Genomic DNA, 21,300 nt, shown 5'->3' with positions numbered 1-21,300 from the left:
AAGCAGGGAGCTTGGCACGGGAAAAGTCCAAGTATGGAAGCTTGGCACATGGGAAGTCGGAGAGGGCTCGGTAGCTCGTTCTCCAGACTGTGGTCAGAGAGGGCTCGGGAGCTCGTTCTCTGGACCGGATGGAAGTCGGAGAGGGCTCGGTAGCTCGTTCTCCGAACTGTGGTCAGAGAGGGCTCGGTAGCTCGTTCTCTGGACCGGATGTGGAAAAGTCCTGGTAAGTGAAGCCAGGCAGACGGGAAAGTCCTGGTGAGTGAAGCCAGGCAGTTGGGAAATCCTGGTGAGTGAAGCCAGGTGAAAATCCTAGTGAGTGAAGCTAGGTGGAAGTCCTGGTGAGTGAAGCCAGGCAGTCGGAAAGTCCTAGTGAGTGAAGCTAGGCAGTTGGGAAGTCCTGGTGAGTGAAGCCAGGCAGTTGGGAAGTCCTGGTGAGTGAAGCCGGGCAGATTGGAAATCCTGGTGAGTGAAGCCAGGTGAAAACCCTAGTGAGTGAAGCTAGGTGAAGATCCTGGTGAGTGAAGCCGGGCAAGGGAAAATCCAGATGGATCAAGAGTGATCGGACATCTGGTGTTGAGAAGATCAAGTAGTTCAAGGGAGTGACCGGATACTTGACACGAAGAGAAAAGTCCAAGTGGGTCAAAGGGATTGACCGGACACTTGGTGGGGAGTCTTAGCAGGTCAAGGGAGTGACCGGATGCTAAGCATGATGTACCAACAGGTCAAGGTTGACCGGATGTTGGTTTGGAAGGCTTGGGACTTGGTTTGGGCAAAAACCAAGCTCTGGATCGATCAGTGGATCGATCCAGCGATACGCCTGAGTATCTGATCGGTCTGGTGACCGATCAGATAACAAACAGAAGGGTTCTGTAAGTCATCTGATCGATCTGGAGACCGATCAGAGAAGTTGAGCCACCTATTCTGTGAGTGAACTGATCGGTCTGGGGACCGATCAGCATGGAGTCTGATCGGTCTCCACGACCGATCAGAGACGCAGCCACCTCTCTTACAGAGAGGTGGGATCGGTCCGAGGACCGATCATACTAGGGCCTGATCGGTCCCCAGGACCGATCAGAGGTGCCCTGGACCAATCAGGGTGGAGCCTGATCGGTCCAGCCCTAGCCGTTGTGACTCAACGGCTAGGCTATTTCGGGCTTCTGTGTTCTGGCCTTTTTGCTTGCAGGTTCGCAGGTCGGCTCAGGATATCAGAGGTTATAAAAGGAGTTCGAGGGCTTCTACAGTGGGTAACGCTCTTACTCTTCTTCTTCCTCCTTGAGCTGCTGTTCTTCTGAAAGCTGTGCTTGAGCTTTGCTGAGCTCCGAAGCTTCGGGGGAGCTTCTTTGACTGAGTTGCTTGCTGGCATTCGTCCGTGAAGTTGGTGCTTCATCCGGGACTTCAGTCGACGAGAAGGCAAGCGAGTATTTGTACATTCATTGTATATTTTGTTCTTGCTCTTCTTTGTATCTCCTTATTGCTGCTGCAAAGATTGTGGTGAGGTTTCTCCACCCACAAGGAGTTTATATTAGCCGGTTCTCCGGGGACTCATCCACCGACGGATTGATAGGCTTCGTCCACCTTACGGACACGCCGAGGAGTAGGAGTATCATCTCCGAACCTCGTTACATCGTCGAGTTCGAGTTTGAGGTTTGTCTTCTTCCTTTTCGTTTCTACGGTTTCATTTCCGCTGCGCTAACCCTAATCGTAGGAAGAAACGCGAAGAATTTGGGGCGGCTATTCACACCCCCCCTCTAGCCGAGTCCATCGATCCTAACACCATGCTCGCCCCGAACACACAACTCAAGTTCATCGATAATAACTCATTCCACTAGAGAGTTATTACCGCACTACCGCACCAATTCCAAATTACATTATGGGCTCCTTCTTATCATGAGTGTGTTAGTCTCCCTGTGTTTAAGATTACGAATGCCCACTAATTAAGTAAGTTACTGACAACTCACTTAATTAATATCTAGCTCCAAGAGTAGTACCACTCAGCTTTATTGTCATGTTGGACTAGGTCCACCTGCAGAGTTTAACATGGCAATCCTTATGAGCTCCTCTTGGGGGCATTCTCAACGTAGATAATTAGGACACAGATTCCTTCTATAATCAACAACACACTCTATAAGTAATATCATTTCCCAACTTATCAGGCATATTGATTTATCGAGCTAAACCTCACCCTTTGATAAGTTAAAGAAATAAATATTAAATATATGTGTTTGTTATTATATTAGGATTAAGAGTACACACTTCCATAATAACTAAGGTTTAGTTTTTTTACTAAGTTAGTACAAAAAGAACTTACCTAAATGATCCTACTCAATACACTTAAAGTGTATCAGTATAATTTATTAGTCAAGATAAACTAATACTTAATTACACTACGACTATACTGATGATTTGTTCCTTTCCATCTTAGTCGCGAGCAACTGTTTATATTTTATAGAGAGCCGACAACATGATTTTCTGAGTGTGACACCACACTCCATGTTATTTACTATATAAATTAATTGAACAATTATATTTAACAAATAAATACAGAAATTGACCAATGTGATTCTTTTATTTCAACAAATAAATGTTTACAAAAGCTAAGCTTTTAGTATACACTCTAACAGTCTGCCTCCGCCATGAGATTTGATCACACGCACGGCTAAGAGCCTAAGACAGCGGTCGTGGCAGTGGCCGCGAGACAAGATCAAGTCGACAGACATCCTATGCGGCACATGGCGGTTGCAGCGTGAGGAAGAGAGAAGAAGATTAGGGATTTTGGATTACTTGCTTTCTATGTCCTCGGCAAGATACGCAAAAGAGAACATGAACATGAGAATATACTTCAGTTTATTAAAATAAATAAAATTTTAATTATCTAATAAATTTCTTTCTATTTTATATAAATTTAAAACTGATATTTTTCTATTTAATTTTTTTAAACAGATTTTCTTTCGACAAATATAAATTCAATTTCAAATATGTATTAATTTATCAAAATTTAAAACACATTTTAAATTCTATTTTTAAAATATGTTTTTGAAACCTTATTTTTTTATGCAAATATCAAAACATAAATTTTATTACTTAATTTACTAATTTTTTTCGTTTTTTTCTTTTGTCTTATTACTCTTTTATTTGTATGAGTAAATGTTGTTTGAGGCACACATTTGGTGGATTAAGTGATTATTGATAAAAAAATTTTAAAATGCATCTACATCCAAAACTAAACGAAAAATATTTTATGAAAACAAATTTAGCTAATTATTCTTTAAACTTATTATCAGAGTACATAAATAAATCAGAATCGATACCTCTATTAGTCGAGGAAAATCTGGATAATTACGTTTGAGAACGTTCGATTTCATATTAAGTCGAGTGCTTCATTTTGACATGTCGTTTCAATGACCCATTAGGAAACTTTACAATGCTTATATTTTGCACGTAATTTTCCGCACGGAAGAGTGATATTCTCAAAAATTTTAGTAAAAATAAATGATTTTAGAGGAGTATAGCATCCTTTATAGCAAAAATGTGATTGCATTCACCCCAGACGTCCCTCACAGCCCGTCTCTAGATTATGTGAATAGAGGTAAATCATGAGATCAACTTATAATTGACCGCCAAGTGGCTAAAAAGTGATTTTTTTTCTCAAGGGCATGCGCAGGCGGAGAGCATCTTAAACTTTAAGTATTGTCATAGATACTTCCTTATGTTTCAGGTATCTGAACTTCCTCGAGCTCATTATCGGTAAATTGAATATCATGATCTTCATTCAGATTGACTATTTCTTTGCCCCTTCGAGATCGAGATGGTGAACTTCATCTATCCATTATAATTGTAGAATTGAAGTCGAAAGTGAGTTGAATTGAGCTCGAAAGCGATCGAGATTTAAGAATAGAGAAGATGATGTGAAAATGATGAAATAATTTTTTTATTTATAGAGTTTGGAGAGTAACTAGTGTAGGACCAACATAGGAGAACCTAATCTTCCGGAGAACATAATTTTTGACTCGTAACTCAGAATTAGGCTATGTCTTGGGGAACCTATAACCATCAAATTTCAACCCCAAAATCAACCATTTAGGCCCATTTCAAAGCATCTGAAGATATTTTTACTATTTTTAGTAATTTTCATATTTATGGTATTTTTGGTATTTATGGCTTATGATTTATCTATATCATTGTAATGTTTTTATTAATTTCTTTATGTAAAAAAATTTCCTTTTCCGATCATTTTCTTTCCTTTTTTTATAAGAAAGGAATAGAAATTTGTATTATTAAGAATTCTTTCTTTTGTTCAATCTTAGAGTTATATAAACACCTATTTAGATGTTGTAAGAATTATCCTCTATTATTAACAATACTTCTATTTTTGGCAAATGACGGTTTTTCTTTGTTTTCTTTAGATTTTCTTCCTACTTTTTCCTCAAATTCTCATTTTCGTTAGCTCGCGTGATAATTGCTATCTCGTCTGCATTAGTAATAGTAATGAAATCATAGTCATTGATAAAAAATAATCAAATAATCTCAACGGTTAAAAAATACAAAAAAAATACCCTATTCTCTCAACGATCAAAACCACCGATTAATCGGAGGTTCCAACGATAGGCAATTCCAAATGCTATAACTAAAAAAAAATCCATCGAACCGTCAATTTGAATCGGTGGTTAACTAATGGAAGGTTAGTTAATTCAGCTCATGAATGATAATCGACTCGGCCCCTATTGAGCCAGTTACGATTTAGACTCGACAATCCAAGTCAACGGATAACTAGCTCGTTGACCCGATTACAGGCTAGAGCAAACTTATTGTTAATATTTCTGATTAAATTAAATGATCCCTTTCTTCTGATCAAACTTTAGCAAGATGGCACTGCGAGGTGTTTGGCACTTCAGAAGCTGATAGTGAGCTATTGTGATTGAGGAGGAAGTAGCAGGGGGATTAGGTATAATTCTTATTGTTTTTTTTTCTTTCACCAAAGTTATCCATTGCATGAGTCGATGTAAGTCAAGTTCACCTTTCCTTGCACCTTGTCAGTATCATATCTATTTCATGTAGCTTAGATATTTATTTATTTTTCACGGTAATAGATCCTCATCCATGTTTGCAGCGCTGCAAGTTTTGGTTGAGCTTGTGAGTTTTGCCCGTGTTTGATACCTGAATTCATGATGATGTTGTTTTTATTGACGGCGTATTTACATTTCATCCCTTTCAAATGTTAATGTTGTTTAGATTAATGGTGATTCATTATATTTTCAGTTGATTCATGGGTATTTGTTATGCATTGTTAGATCTGTTCATTGGCAATTTGATAAGTTTGACACTTGTCTATCTCCATAACAATACTATTGTATCATAGTCTATAATGGTTCCTGTATTCATCTTAAGATGCCTGAAATGTTTTGGAAAGAAACTCTAGTTCACTGGATGCTGCTTTTTTTAGTGGCTACTTTAACAGGTAAAGAATGTTTAATGGCTTTTTTGGTGTCATTTGACCAATTTGTGGATTCTAAACTCTAAACTTTTGGATTAACATGTAATGTTCGTCCCTGCTATTAATCATTTCAAATGGCTCAAGTACATAGTATAGTCATGTGAAATATTTCCTTCCACCACAATCTTTATGCAACAAAGTTTTTTCCTACTATGAATTAGGACCTTGCTCAGATTTGAACATCTCCATGTCGCACTTGGGATACTTTCTTGTATTGTTGTTCTGAGACATTTTCTAGGAATGCATTTTGTTATTCGCTTAAATTCCATTCTTTTTCATCATCTCAGTGGGCAATGTATCATTCACTCTGATACTCGCATTCACAGTTGGCAATATTTGTCCCATGATTTCATAATATGGTAGAAGGTCTGTGTTCCTTGATTGTGTTTTCGATATTTGACCAGATTCAGACAATTAACAGGGCCTTTATGGAAACACATCTGCCAAACTTCAAGGAAAAGAATCCTCAGCTAGAGGTAGTTACAGAGGTCATTCGAAATCAACATCCTCACCTCAAGGGCATCTACAGTTAGAAAATTCTTTGCTTTTAGCACTCTGTACATGCACAAACATGAGCTGGAACTTTTTCTTCTGGCACGTCCACACAATTTGGTTCAAACAATTAGCTTGAAAGAGGCTCAAGTTAATTATTTGGATTCAATGAACAATTAGCTTGAAAGAGCCACACAATTTTTATGTTTGCCAAAGATATAATTCTTCACTGGCTTGCAGAGAACCATTGAGAACGAGTGGAGAAATTTAACGCCGGAGAACGTTCTGCTGCATACCACCAGACTAAGGAATTCACTGGGAAGGAAAGTTGTGAAGCTGAGAACAAGACATGTCACAAGGCAACCCAGTGTTCAAGGAACATGGACGACTGCACTCAAATTCTAGATGGGTGTCTTTTTATTGTGTTGTTTTTGCGATAAAATGATAAAAAAAAAAAATAGTCTGGTGCACGAAATTCCCGTTATGCGGGGTCCCGGGAAAGGATCCATTGTACGCAGCCTTATTCTGTTTTTTGCAAGAGGCTGTTTTCAGGATTCGAACCCGTGACCTTTTGATCATAAAGCAACAATTTTATCGTTGCGCCAAGGCTCCCCTTCTTTTGCGTTAAAATGATGTCGAACTTAATTATCATCCATGTTAATATGGTCATGAGTGAGATTCCTGCTTAAACTTACGAGAAAACGGAGAATGACTTCAATCAAAACCCAGTCAGATAGCTTCTCTTTCAACTTCTATAAGTATCTAATTTAGTTAATCTGATGTTGAAGGATAAACTACTAGTTAATTTTTGATCGTTATTAAGGAGGATAATTATATGGTTTTATAATGTGTGGATCAAGCCTGCTACAATCATATCACATTGAAATTGAGAAAATTTAAAAGGGTGTTGTTTTACGAAATAGTTAACAGGATGTTCGATTTTAGATTACTATTGGAATGATATTTTAATTTGTATTTTCTATCAAATATACTCGCCTTCACTCACCCGCCAAAAAAATTGAATAATTTCTAAAATATTAGTCAAGCATGTCCATTGGCATTTTAACACGCATGATATTTTACTTGTAGATCATTTGCCTACAAAATTATAATTGTCATTTTAACTTGAATATGCATATTGATCGTCAAGCATCTCCCTCCGCATCAAGATATTAGTGCATTTGTTATATGTACTAATTTACTTCATTCATCATTTAATGAATGATGTAAAGAGATTTTATATGTATCAACTAGAAGTTTTTCCTCCAAAATTGGCACTCTTTTATCTCCTTAGTTGAAGTCTTTCTCTCCCTTTTTTTCTGAAACCTTTTTTCTCTCAAATGCGTGTCACTAGGTTATAAAGGAGATGATGCCTCACTTAATGCCCAAATAGTTAGACGATTATGAATTTATTATAATAAGGTAAGAGATTAATTTTTAATGGACGTATATTTTTAGAATTTTTTTTTCTATCTCTTAGTTAATTTGGTGGACAGTTATAGGTTGAACTCATGATTTATCTCCTTTCATATAACTTGGGATGAATTACGAGGGGTGTTTGTGGTGAGCGTAATTAGGAATGTAAACGAGTTGAGCTTGAGCTAGCCTTGGGTTGAGCTTGTCTTGACTCATTTTATGCTAGCTCGGCTCTGGCTCGAGCTTGATCGAACTTGTAAATTGGAGCTTGAGTTTGACACGATCATTTAATCCAAAGCTCGAGCTCAACTTGAAAAGCTTAAGTCCGTATAACATGAGCTTGATAAATAATATTATATATATAGATATAGATAAAAAGCTCAACAAGCCATCGAACTAGTATTACTGGAGCTCGAATTCGGCTTGAATATTAAATGAGTTGACTCGAGCTTAGTTAAAATTAAGCTCGAGCTGAGCTTTGACCAAGCGACTCACGAGAGACTTGATTTGTTCACACCCTTCTTTGTAATTGTCTTTGCTACAATAAATGAGCTGGTATTGATTCCTCAAAATTCAATAGAGAGTTGATAAAGGATTGTCGTGGGTTTGCGCGCGGGGGGGGGTTATTTGTTCTCATGGACATAGTCGAATTGATATTCGGATGATAAATTTATAATAATAGAGCAAGTTTTGAATTATTATGGATGCATGTCCTTGGGAAATTAATTCCTTCCACCTATGAGATTGTTTGATATCATGATTTATTCCTTTTTACAAGTCTTGGGGTGGATAATAAAAGAACGTCTAAAATGAGTGTTATCATCTTTATTGCAACAATTAAATAAGACAATCTTGGATTTGAGACTTGTAAGGGTGATTTCTCTTTAGTAAATAGCGGGGCATAGAAAGTGGACTGTTTGAATAGGTCATCATAAATGCTTTTCGATTTATTTTGTTGTTGATGAAAAATTTTTTATGGCAAGATTAGTCATCTTTTAAATTAATCAGTATAAATTGAATATTTAATATCAAATAAATAAATAAATACCATTAGGAGCCGTATAAATAAATAAATACCATGAGGGGCCGTGGAGGCTACTTTTGTTGATGTCATTGATAGAAGAGAAGAGAATGAAATGTTTTCTCTTTATTTTTCATGGGTAATAATGTTTTTTAAAACATTTTACTAAACAATGCATCTAATTTATTGAATATTCAAATGACGTAATATGATTTAACATTTATTAAAGAACATGAGGGACGAGAGTAGAACTATGAGTGTTGAATAATCGGTCCCTCAACTATGAGTGTTGAATAATCGATGCCATGAGGGACGGAGTAGAATTTAATGTAAGTCGACTCGACTTTAGAGGTAGTTATAGTCGGAGTCAATAGATTGGTGATGAACATCAATTGCTTGGTGACCTAAAAATTTAATATTCAAAGTGTAGGTTTGATTTAAGTTATCATGTATAATCTTGATTATATGTATAATCTTGATTATATGATTATCAAGTAATCACATAATTAAATTTATGAGGAATAAAACATAATCAAATGTTATTTGGTTTAACCTAGGTAATGTAATAAAATTTCTTTGTTTAAAGATTTTAATAAATAATCTAACTTAATATTTTATTATATTATCCTCATTTACAAAACTAACTATATATATTGATCCTGTCCGAACCAAGAATCAGCGGACGCTGGGCACGTGGCGCTCTCTGCTGGATCCTCGAGTGCTCCGGCGAACCTGCAACAAAACCGAGCCGGGAGGGGTGCCCCGGCGACGGTCCTCCGACACTCAAGTCAGGTAAGTGGTGGAGAAAGTGGCTGCCAAATTTGTATCATGCGTACCTTTGGCGAAGTAATAGCCTCTTTATATAGGACGGAGAAGGAACTGATGCACGCCCCCCGAGGTGCGTACGTGTCAGCAACCCATACCACGGTATGCACTTGTCAGAGAGCTTACCTGACACCATGCTGCCACAGTCCGAGCATGTTCTTTGATGGGACGGCAGGACCACCCGTTGTCAGACTAGAAGTATGGCACAGCCATACGACTTGACGGCTGTCAGAAGATGTCCTCGTCTTTTACCCACCGTCTGACTGGGGTGCCCGGCCCGCCGGGCGGGCGATGAACGTCGTCCGGACGGCCTTGATTCTTTGCGCCGTCCGGGCGGCACCTCCTTCCGCTCGGTCATTACACACTGCTTTATTTGAGCGTCGGACCCCTGGTCCCTACCAGGGTGCCTTTTACTATCAGGTTTCCCTTTCTTCTGAGTCCGGTCGGCTCGCCCTTTTCCGGCGAGCCACTGGACCCTTTGACCTCCCCTCAACGTTGACTCCTTATGGGGTTCCGGATTTTTACCGCCGGATCACATATTATTATTATTATTTTAAATTCTATATTTTTTTCTTTTTAATTTTTAATTTTTTTTACTTTTTTTCTATTTCCATTACATTTTTCCATTTTTTTTATTTTTTTATTTACATTTTTTCTATTTTTCTAATTTTTTAAAATTTTATATGTTTTTATATTTTTTTTACGTTTTTTCTATTTTTTTATGTTTTTCAAATTTTTATGTTTTTTCTATTTTTTAATATTTTTATATTTTTTTATATTTTTATCTTATCGGAGGATATTTTGATAAAAAAATTCATTAATCTCGGAATCATGAAAAATCTTAATTTTTTTAGTTTTTCTTATTTCGGGTTGCATTCTCTTTTTGCTGACGTGTTGGACATGTAATATTACTTGAGAATCATCGATTACTTAAATCAAATAGAGTTTTTATTAATAATCTTGAATGAATAATCAAGATTATCAAGGATAACTTCAAATATAATTTTAATATTTAATAATATTTAAGTTAAAACGAATGAAATGATATTTCACTTTCATATTAAGCATGCAGGTAAAGTTTTCACAAATCAGATGACTAGATGTAAGACCGTAAAGTTTAAAAAGTCCGGAGGTTGGATTAGAAAAATTAGGCAAATTAGGAGACCAGATGTAAGAAAAATGAAAATCCGGAGATCTGGGATTTCTAGGTACGAAAGTCCTAAGAACAAGGTTCTTTGGCACGAGGTAACAAAAATCATGGGTAGATCAAATTAGACGATTTCGATCATTAGAATGGCTAAAAATAGGGTCATGCAGTGTCACTCATAGCTCGTGGTCGAGTGAGGTGGTTGTGTAAAGTCGTCCGTGGCTAACGACCGAGTGAGACGACCATGACACAGCCCTAGGCTAGCTGCATAGGGCAATCTGTGACTTTAATGGTTGAGGATAGAGATGTGAGACATAATGAAAAGTAAAGTTTTCCATTTGATTTTAGATAAATAAAAAATTATTTACATATTAATTAGATGAAGAATTCATGAATCCATCTATCTATTATTTTATAATAAATAAATTATGAGTAGATAAATAATTCATCATCTTTTATTATAATTAACAGTAAATAAATATTTCTATACGGAAAATTTTAATATGTCCTTTCAATAATAAATCGGGCATAAAAACATTCACAGTGGGAACTTTTTGACGTGGATGCAACAAAAGAGCTTCCTCCCATAGTGACAGGGAGCTCCTTGATTAATTTTGAGAAAGTGACTCTGCTTTCATGGTGCTATATGTTTGGTCGTTTTTTTTTTAATTAAATGATTTTTGTTATTTCCATTAAAAAAAGAAAAAAAGTGAAATATTAAAAAAAAAGTTAGGGAAGGTTAATTTTTAACTGTTATTAATGTTATTTTAAATTAGTAATTTATGAATTTAAATTTTATAAAAATTTAATTATATATAATATAAAATATGTAAGAGATATAAGAAATATATATAATGAAAAGGGTAAGAAAAAAAACTTATTGAAGGGTTTTTATAATGAAAAGATGCATGCGATTTTTTATTTTTGATGTTTAAGGAGCTTTTGGAGGATTTTTACGACTGTGAATGCCTTGAGTGTTTACCTTTGAAATAATATTTGTTTAAAAAAAAAATAGAAAAAGGTACGGATAACCATGAAATATTTCAACACTCACTTAAGCAAAATAAATTGCATTGATATATATATATATATATATATATATATATATATATATATATATATATATATATATAAAAGGTCCGGCCGAGCAGGGAGGAAGTCAAAGGTTCGGCCGAGTAGGAAGGAATCTCTTGCCCGACCGGCCTGGGTAGACCCCGGATCGGCACAAAGACAGCTCGACCTCGGGTCGAGCTTCCGACGCTCACCAACTCCTTTATAGAGGAACCGCTTGCCGAGTAGCTGGGCTGCTAGGTCGAACGGCAGAACAACTAGCTGGTGCCCCCATCCGAGTATATGACCGATAGGCCCGCTTGTCCGGTCCGAGGCACGTGTATACCCGGACGTCCGGGAGGCCGAGCGATCTGCCCGACCGACCCGATTAAAAACAAAGGGCTTAGAAGAGGACAAAAGGGGCAGCTAGTGATATTATTCTCGAGACGTCTCCTGCTGACAAGCAGCATGGTCGGCGGCCGGACCGTACTAAGGATTGTACGGAGGAAGTTTCCGCTGCCATGACAGAGATATGCTTGGACGATTGAGGTATGATATCAGACATGTTTTTCTGACACAACCATTCTAAGGTATGCTGTGAGGAGCGTGCACGCCTTGGGAAGCGTGCACGCCTTGGGAAGCGTGCACGCACCTCTCCGGGGTCCTATATAATGACCCTAGGATTCCGACGGAGGTATGATTTTTCTCCTATTCTACTGTAGCCACAGTCTCTGTTTTACTTGTGATTCTTCTCACCGTCGTCTGACTTGAGCGTCGGAGGGTCGTCGTCGGGAATCCCTTCCCGGTTCGACTTGGTTGCAGGTTCATCGGAGGCTTATATCACCGTGAAGATCATCCGGGAGTAGCAGAGAGCATCACATCCCCAATTCCCATCGACTCAGTGCACAGACAAGATCTATATATATATATATATAGAGTTTTGATCTCCTGCGCGACGCGCACAGTCGCGCACTGTGCGCGTCGCGCAGGAGATCCAGCTTTGTTTTTAATTTTTATTTTTAATTTTTTCATATTTTAAATTAAAAAAATCTATTAAAAAATTAACATTTCCTTATATAAATTTTCTAATACATTAATATATCCCCTCATCATATTATAATACTCAATAAATACTTAAATTAATTTTATTTTAATTTTTTTTAAAAACCAAACACTATAATCTAATTGAGAAATCTGAATCTCAGAGGTAAAATCTAAAAAACAAAATAGTTTTGATATTATAACCCAAATCCTGAACCCTAAAAATTAAAATTTTAAAAAATATTTTAATTATTTTTTTAATTCAATAATAAAAAAAAATTAAAGAGAAAAAAAAGCGCTGAAATCCTGCGCGACGCGCACAGTCGCCCACTGTACCGTCGCGCAGGATATCAGCGCTATATATATATATATATATATATATATATATGTTTTTTTTTTTTTTGGTATGTCATGTCTCGTGAATATTTTACAGTTTTTTCGTTTTAAATTTTTTTATGTTTAATATTATAATTTAACTCTTAAGTTTCAAATGTAAAATTTAATTATTATAATTGAAAACTTAAAAAATAAAAAAGTCGATGATACAGAGACGTAGATGTCACGTTATTATTATATTATATTATATTATATTATATTATATCATTAGCCATTTAAAAGTTTGTTAAATAATTAAGTGAGCGTCATTTAAGTTTATCTTAGTGTGTCAATTCCATGTAGCAGTGTAAAGTATGCGGTTAACCTCACCGCAGTGAATCTCAATTCTTGTTCTTTTCACCCAGCTCTCCATAAATGGGTCCCACCCTTGTCTAGGTTTCTATGAAGTTGGGTATATCGTATTCAAGTGGCCTTTTATCGAGTGAGAATGAACTGAGACCCAATGATGCCACGTAATCATCGGGTCCCACTGCTTGTCGTTTCTATTTTTTAGTTAGGTCACAGCATAATGATGATGCACGTGACGCCGCTCACTAAGTCGTGTCTCAAGTCGGGGATGATGTTATCATCTTTGCCTCCGTTTTCGATAAAAGGGAAGATCGGGAACGAGATATCCAATCTTGTTGATTCCGCGAGCTATGGCCGTCTCCTCCGCTTTCTTCCCCTCTTCGCTCGTCTCTCTTGCGGCCTCCGCCGCGGGCGACCGCGGATCGGCGTCTTCCACCGTCCCTCGAGTCTTCTCCGCCCCGATCCCGCGGTTCCCCCCCAACTTCGTGCGCCAGCTGAGCAACAAGGCTCGCCGTAACTGCAGCAACATCGGGGTCGCGCAGATCGTCGCGGCTTCGTGGTCGAACAGCTCGTCGTCGTTCGAGGCCCCACGATCCGCGGCCTCCGCGGACGCTGTTGTGGCACCCGAAGCCGTGTTGGATAGCGCCATCGGCGTTGGTGTCTCGGAGATCCTAAGCAGCCCCGTGGAGTCACAGACGCTGGCGGCGGGGAAGGCGAAGGTTTCTCCCTCTTCTGCGAAGGTTACAGCGACGCTCAGTTTCGACGGGAGTCTCGCGGTTCATGCTGGTGACTGATCTTGACTGTTTGCCCATTTGCTCATTTGATCAATTGTTTCTTTTTTCTCTTTCCTTTCATTATCTTAGATTTTTATGTTAAAAGATGAATATTCTTAGTTCGAAATGCTGCTGCCTTATCTAGATACTTTTTATGATTGTTTCCATCTATAAACAGAGAAAAGGATGTGACTTTAACCCTTCGAAGAATTCCTTTTTTAAACATTCAAAAATGACATTCTTCTAACTGATGTTTTTTTTTCGGTTTACAACATTCACTTTCATGATCTGATGGATTGATTTCATCTGGTCTTGAACCAATTCCTGTTGGAAGAGAATTTCAATACCTAGATTCCTAAAAAATTGTAATCGTAATTATTATGTTTTCAATTAAATGAGAAAATGCGAATTGAAAATTCATTTATCATGTTTGGAATCATAGATGAAGTGTATATTTGGCATTATAATACCCTGAGAGTCCAACACAAATCCAATTTTGATCGGATCTTAAAATCTTAATTTTTTGATAAATATTAAAATTTAATTCTCGGTTATTTTAGTATAATATTAGAAAGGAGTCCCAAATTCCATATAAGTTGATGCTTCCAAACAAGTGCTGATGATTTGTTATGGTATTGTAGGTGAGAGATATGGGCGTGGTATAATCACAGATGCCATTACCACTCCTGTTGTTAATACCTCTGCTTACTGGTTCAACAATTCAGACGAGCTGATTGATTTTAAGGTTTGGATCAATTTATCAACCGTTTGTTAAACAACTTTTAAGTACAATGGATCCTTCCCCGGAACCTTGCGTGGCGGGAGTTTCGTGTACCAGATTGCCCTTTTTTGTTAAACAACTTTTATGATTGTTCCATTTTTTTGTTCATTATTTAATGCCATGATTCTCAAAATCTATATCTTGCTTATGTAGGAAAAGAGACATACTAGTTTTGAGTATGGAAGGTATGGTAATCCTACTACACAGGCATTGGAGGAGAAAATGAGGTTGGCAATTCTTCTGCATCATGCGTATTTCACTTAACTGTTGAAAATACCTTGTATATTGATGTCTGTTTCTTTGCTGGAGCAGTGCCCTGGAAATTGCAGAATCCACTGTGTTTGTATCCTCTGGCATGTATGCTAGTGTGGCCTTGCTGTCTACTCTAGTTCCTGCTGGTGGGCATATTGTGATCACCACTGACTGCTATCGAAAAACTAGAATTTTCATTCAGAATGAACTTCCCAAGAAGGGAATTTCGGTATATTTTCAAACCTATGTGCATATGTGAAAATTTTTCATTTAATGTTTTGTAGTATTTGAATGTCTTCTAAAATTGATACCTATGCATCTGTGCCATGGAGATGATGAATATACAAAGAAGACTTAATAATTGCGGTCACGTGTCTATCTTAGTTTTTACACGCGTGTGCTGGCACAACAATTTTCTTTGTCTACTATGTCTTTGATTTTTTGTTATTTTTCAAATACAGGTTACGATTATTGATCCTGCTGACATTGGTTCTCTGGAAAGTGCACTGGATCAAAATAATGTGAGAAGCAATGCTGTTTGACATCCACTGTATTTGATATGTTTATTATGCTTTGTGAGAAAAACGCTAGTGTTCAATATTCTTGGTTTTTGATGTATTCATTATGCTTTTATGGTTCTCTCTCATTGCATTGCTATTATTACTTGTTGTGTACAGGTATCTCTTTTCTTTTCAGAATCTCCAACCAATCCATTCCTCCGATGTGTTGATATTGAGTTGGTTTCACAACTTTGCCACAACAAAGGGGCCTTGGTTTGCATAGACAGTACCTTTGCTTCACCGATCAATCAGAAGGCCTTGACTCTGGGAGCTGATCTAGTTTTGAATTCTGCTACAAAATTTATTGCTGGTCACAATGATGTAATTGAATACTGCAGAAGATTTAATCTTTTGTGATCTTCATTTCTGTCATTGAGATTACTTTCTTTATAGGTTATTGGTGGCTGCATCAGTGGTTCAGAGGAGCTTATCTCCAAAATTCGCCTGTATCATCATGTTGTAGGTGGTGTTCTTAATCCTGTAAGTGAAATATCCATTGGATCTGATAATTTTGTTCACAAAGTCAATTGCTAGTTTCAAATGTTCAGATTTAAGAGGACATATACAACTTTCTCTGTTATATATTTTCTTTTTTTTCCCCCTGCAAACTACATAGTAGCTCCTGTCATTCTACAGGTGAGAGTAACACATTAGTTTCTATTATTTTTTTTCTTTGGAAAAAATTGAATACCATGTGTAAGTTATCTAACTCCCTAGCGCAATATGTGTAAGTTAATAATTGGCGATCAATAATTTTCACAAACTTGTCTAAACTAGTGGTTATTGCATGTTATCTTTACAAACAAATGTTTTAGAAATTTAAAATCCACTCTGTTGATGTAATATGCTTTCCAGAATGCCGCATATTTGATTCTTCGAGGCATGAAGACATTGCATCTTCGTGTAAAGGAGCAGAATAGTACAGCACTTAGGATGGCCCAACTTTTAGAGGAACATCCTAAGGTATGTAACCCTCCCTTTTTTCATGTATATTTGAAAGTTTTTTTTAGGCATAGAATGGGATTAACCTGAGTTGATGTATTGTGAGTATTAGTATTAGCCCTCTTTCCTTTTTCCTCTTTGCAAATAATTGAGATTATTTCATGACTTTTATCATGTAACAAAAACCAACCTACGAAAACTTGATTTCTTGGGTTAGATCTATCCCTATTCATAAAGTTGATCAAAATACACTTTTCATATCCTTCTTGGAAAATTAAATATCAATTTCATTCAAAGGCAACCAAGAGTCTATAGTTAAAAGAATTGAATATGTTTGAGTGGAAAGTGTTAGGGTTTGAAGGAGGTTGAAAAAGATTAGTTAATTTAATGAAAAATATTTTTAAATTTTAAATTGAATGTTACTTGTAATAAAGCCTAATATAGAGCTCAACGGAATAGAGGCATACGATTTAGGTAGGTGAGTTTGAATAGTTGGGGAAAACACAACTTGACGATGGTGATGATGACTAAATCTTGGGTGAGAGTAAAACCTATTTGTGAATGACTAACACTTCATTACCTTCACTTTCTTCAAGAACTTGCTTGAAGCATCGGATTGATTTTCAGAATTTTGCTCTAGCAATGCATTAACTATCAGGTATCTGATAACTTAAAATTTCTACTATTTGTCAATCTCAATATCTTCCGTTTATGAGATCATCTTGCAAATGTCTTCTCCATCTGAAAACCTCCAATGCATAACCTTGCAAAGCTTTGGATTCTGTGGATCTCAGGACCTCTAAAGGAGATTTTATTTATTGCAAATGATGTGTTCCTTAAAATGGGAACCTTTTAAAGAATGATTTCTCAAGACAACGAGCCCTTATATCTCCCGTCGGATTTGCAGTTATATCTCTTCATATACCCTTACCTTTACCTAATGTTCACAGCAGTTCCACTTTATAGTAATCAAATGAGTGAACTTCTTTTAGGGTTAACAATATTAAAGGAGTGTGTAGGATAGTAGGAATATCTGGGCTTATATAATGGCTCTACGCAAGCCTCCAACACCATCTGTTCAGTTGCTATGTTACATTTTTCCTGCAGATGCGAGCACAGTCCACCTACCTAATATTTGATGTATCACAGGAGATGCACAACACATTGTTTTAATGATTATTAATTGCTGCTTTAGTGGTCCAATTGCAAGTCTCTGATTGTTTTTAAGGATTAGTAATTTCTGTGTTAAGTGGTTCTTATCTCTTACGTCGATACGGCCCTACGGTCTTCATGTTACACGAGAATAGAATCTGACGTATGCTAGAGAATTTTGTAACTGAGCTTCCCTTCTTACCTAGAGATCTGTGTGACTAAATACTTGGCTTTTCTGAGCAACTTTCCTTGTTTTCTTGTGTCCTATAGTGAGAAATTTGATTCACTACTTTTGTTGATTTAATCGCCATGGCATAGAATGTCAGAACCCGAGTCTAACTGTAGTACACCATTCAAAACCTAAAGCTAACACACTCAATTCAGTCGCTCACTATTAGCGCTGTGGAACTAGACTAGTGTTCTTTTTGCCAGAATCAACTATATGAACAAATATGACAAGCCGTCATAACGATTCAATGCTTATGCCTAAGTTGTGAATCAACAGAATTGTCATTCATGTCACTTTGCAACTTTCCTTGTTTTCTTGTGTCTTACATGCAAGAAGTTGATATAGTGAGAAATTTGATTCACTACTTTTGTAGATTTAATCGCATGGCATAGAATGTCAGAACCCGAGTTTGACTGTAGTAACCAATCAAAACCTAAAGCTAACACAATCAACTCAGTTGCTCAGTATTAGCGATGGGGAGCTGAACTAGTGTTATTGCTAGAATCAACTGTATGAACAAATATGACCCGCCGTCATAACGATTCAATAGTTATACCTAAGTTGTGAATCAACAGAACTGTCTTTCATGTCACTTTGCAGTAAATTGTGGTTCATTTGCCACAGATCTAACCTACTGTACTTCATTTCCCAGATAATCCGAGTTTATTATCCAGGCTTGCAAAGTCATCCTGAGCATCACATCGCCAAGCGTCAAATGGCTGGTTTTGGTGGTGTCGTCAGTTTTGAGGTTCGATCCTCGAGCCTTTATACGCATCAGCTGCATCTGCAGATTCATGTTCTTTCGGAACTTACACATTCATGCATGATACAGATGGCTGGAGACCTGGAAACTACTAAGAAGTTCGTTGATTCTTTGAAGATACCTTACATCGCCCCTTCATTCGGAGGCTGCGAGAGTATAGTCGACCAACCTGCCATCATGTCTTACTGGTAATATTCATGTTTCAGGCTTAAAATTTTTTGCTTCAGAACTAAATAAAGCCATAGTCGATTCGAAATCTAGCCAAAGAAATACTTTATTTTCCTTCGATCCTGACTCATTTACATGTGCAGGGACATTAGTGAGTCAGAAAGGGTAGCCATGTACGGAATCAAGAACAATCTGGTGAGGTTCAGTTTTGGAGTAGAGGATTTTGAAGATCTGAAGGCCGACGTCCTTCAGGCGTTGGAAAAGATTAATTAACTTGCATTCAACCAGATCAAACGGTTTCACGTGCTATTCCTACTTTTGTTTTTTGTTTTTCTTTTAGACTAAGGCAGGGAGCAATTGGATATTTGTATTGTTTAATGACTTTAATATTTCTAGTAATTTGCTTGTCGCATACTTTTTTGGGTGATATAATTATCTCCTGAAATTATTTACACATGATTGAATAAAAGCATTTATTTTATCCCATCTAAACATCTAAAGGTTAAAAGTAGAGTGGAAGCGGTAAACTATTTAGGAGAATAAATAAGAAAATTAAAATTTGAATCTATTAAATGCATACGTTGGAGGTTGATTTTCAAATGTATATAAATTATGTTTTAATTTATTCGATGGCCAATCAAGTAGGTAGATTGTCTAATTGTCTAGCCCTCTAGTTATAATGTAGCGGAAGTTAAAGTGGCAGTTGAAGAGTGCCAAATTGTTATAGGGCATCTGTGTGTTATGATGTATTTATAGAAATATTTTTTTTCTGAATAGGACATATAATTACAGAATGTTAGGCTTGGAATATTTTTTGATTAACTTTGACATAGAAAATTTTATAGTTACGATATATTTATAGGAATATGGCATAGAAAATTTTATAGGACCGAAAAGTTTGGTATGGAAGATAGTCTACTTTTTGAGATTAATGAGGCTTGGATATTTGAATTATGGAAATAACAAAAAATAATTGAATTAGAAAGATCTAATGGTCGTCTAATAATGTATATTTTTTAAGACGAATGCGTTAGAGGCTAGCTTTTGAGTCAAATTAGTTGTAAATTAATCAAGTAAAGTTTTATATCACGTAAATTTGTTCAAGATTCGGAACTAATGGTTCTAGGTTCGTGACCGTTAAGATTATTATTATTTTATTTTAAAAAATATTTTTGATATCCTAGATACCTTGTATACTCCCTTAATGTCCGATTTTTTTTTCAATTAAAATTTTTTTTATGTTCAATATTATAATCAACTTCTAAATTTTAAAAATAAAATTTTATTGACATAATTAAGAACTTAAAAAAAAATTGAAACCAATCACCGAGTGCACTTTGTGAGGGGCTCGTATTTGCCACCGAAGATAAAAACTCCCTATTTATACCGGGCTTGCACTTATATAATTTACTTATGTATAAGAGCTCTTATGATATAGAAAAATTAAACCTCACCAATTCACTTATATTTTTTCTTTTATCTTAGGATGTGACGTTATTGTTCACTTTCATTTTTTGTTTCTATAATCTTAGCTCCTTTATTATCAAAGTCTTTTATTATATCATCTTAAAGTTATATTTCTTGTATTTTTTTTTAGCACTTATTCAATTATCAAGTAATGCTTATATTTCCAAAAAGTCAAGATACAAAGTAGATCGTCATTCATTCAATATTTTACTTCTGAAACTAATGTCTATTCTACATTAACGAATAATACTGGACAAGTTAGAATTTCTTTTTCTACGATGAAAAGTATAAGAAAACTCTAAGTCTTCTACGACTACTATCATAGAATATCAAATTCTGGTTCGCTATCTTAAGAAGTCATTAAATAATTCAAGTTCTTGCTTGAACCTTGAGAATTTTGATAGATGCTTAATTCATTCTCTTGAGAGAAGTTGTGCTTTTGTAAATTTCAAATTAAGACTACTAATATTTTATGTTTTGTATATATTAATTTATAATTCATATTTTTAACTATAATTTTTATAAATATTATATAAATTATTTATACTATTTTGTATAATATTAGCAAGATTAGGAAAAGATGAATCTTTAAATAGAAGTAAAGTATCATGATACATAATTAACATTTCATATAAAAACATCTAATTTAACTCTAGGGTCTAAAGAACATGCAACTACTAAATATAAAAATATGATAAAAATATTTTTCTCATTTTATTTTCATTGTTAATACAAGATAAAAATTCATTTGTAATATATTCATTTAAAATTAAAATTATACTACAAAACTTCATCATAACTAAATGAAAAGTTAGACAAAAAAATAGCTAAAAATTTATTCGGTGACATTGTGTGAAAATAATTAAACATTAGTATTATTAGTACTTTATGAATAAAATAAACATAATAATTTTTTATATTGAAATGAATAGTATAATAATTGATATTTTAAATTTCAATGCAAATTTTAAATCTCATTTCATTAATTTTATAAAATTTATCTCATTATTTTATTATACTAAGATGATGCAACCATAAATAAAAAA

At 35.8% G+C, this 21,300-nt stretch overlaps 1 protein-coding gene and 1 pseudogene across 1 annotated transcript; both read left to right on the top strand.

The window, feature by feature from the left end:
* The first annotated feature begins 4,863 nt into the window (after positions 1 to 4,863).
* LOC122039998 lies at positions 4,864 to 6,388 on the top strand (annotated as a pseudogene).
* Positions 6,389 to 13,480: 7,092 nt separating this feature from the next.
* LOC122042268 (cystathionine gamma-synthase 1, chloroplastic-like) lies at positions 13,481 to 19,241 on the top strand. Its single transcript, XM_042602285.1, has 11 exons — positions 13,481 to 13,953; positions 14,582 to 14,685; positions 14,875 to 14,948; positions 15,034 to 15,202; positions 15,435 to 15,494; positions 15,651 to 15,854; positions 15,927 to 16,013; positions 16,389 to 16,496; positions 18,509 to 18,604; positions 18,689 to 18,807; positions 18,931 to 19,241. Exons 1-11 carry the CDS (start codon positions 13,518 to 13,520, stop codon positions 19,058 to 19,060), a joined length of 1,587 nt encoding a protein of 528 aa, XP_042458219.1. The 5' UTR covers positions 13,481 to 13,517; the 3' UTR covers positions 19,061 to 19,241.
* The last annotated feature ends 2,059 nt before the right edge of the window (positions 19,242 to 21,300 follow it).

The sequence above is a fragment of the Zingiber officinale genome, chromosome 2A (genome assembly GCF_018446385.1).
Source record: "Zingiber officinale cultivar Zhangliang chromosome 2A, Zo_v1.1, whole genome shotgun sequence".
Lineage (NCBI taxonomy): Eukaryota > Viridiplantae > Streptophyta > Magnoliopsida > Zingiberales > Zingiberaceae > Zingiber > Zingiber officinale.
The sequence above is the reverse complement of the archived record's forward strand: the minus strand, read 5'-3'. Positions and strand labels throughout refer to the sequence as shown.

Excerpts from the sequence above, each read along its gene's own strand:
- LOC122042268 (XM_042602285.1), top strand. The coding sequence starts at position 13,518 with ATGGCCGTCTCCTCCGCTTTCTTCCCCTCTTCGCTCGTCTCTCTTGCG. Across the intron at positions 14,686-14,874 it reads ACGAGCTGATTGATTTTAAG|GAAAAGAGACATACTAGTTT; the intron begins GTTTGGATCAAT and ends TTGCTTATGTAG. Across the intron at positions 16,497-18,508 it reads TTTTAGAGGAACATCCTAAG|ATAATCCGAGTTTATTATCC; the intron begins GTATGTAACCCT and ends TTCATTTCCCAG.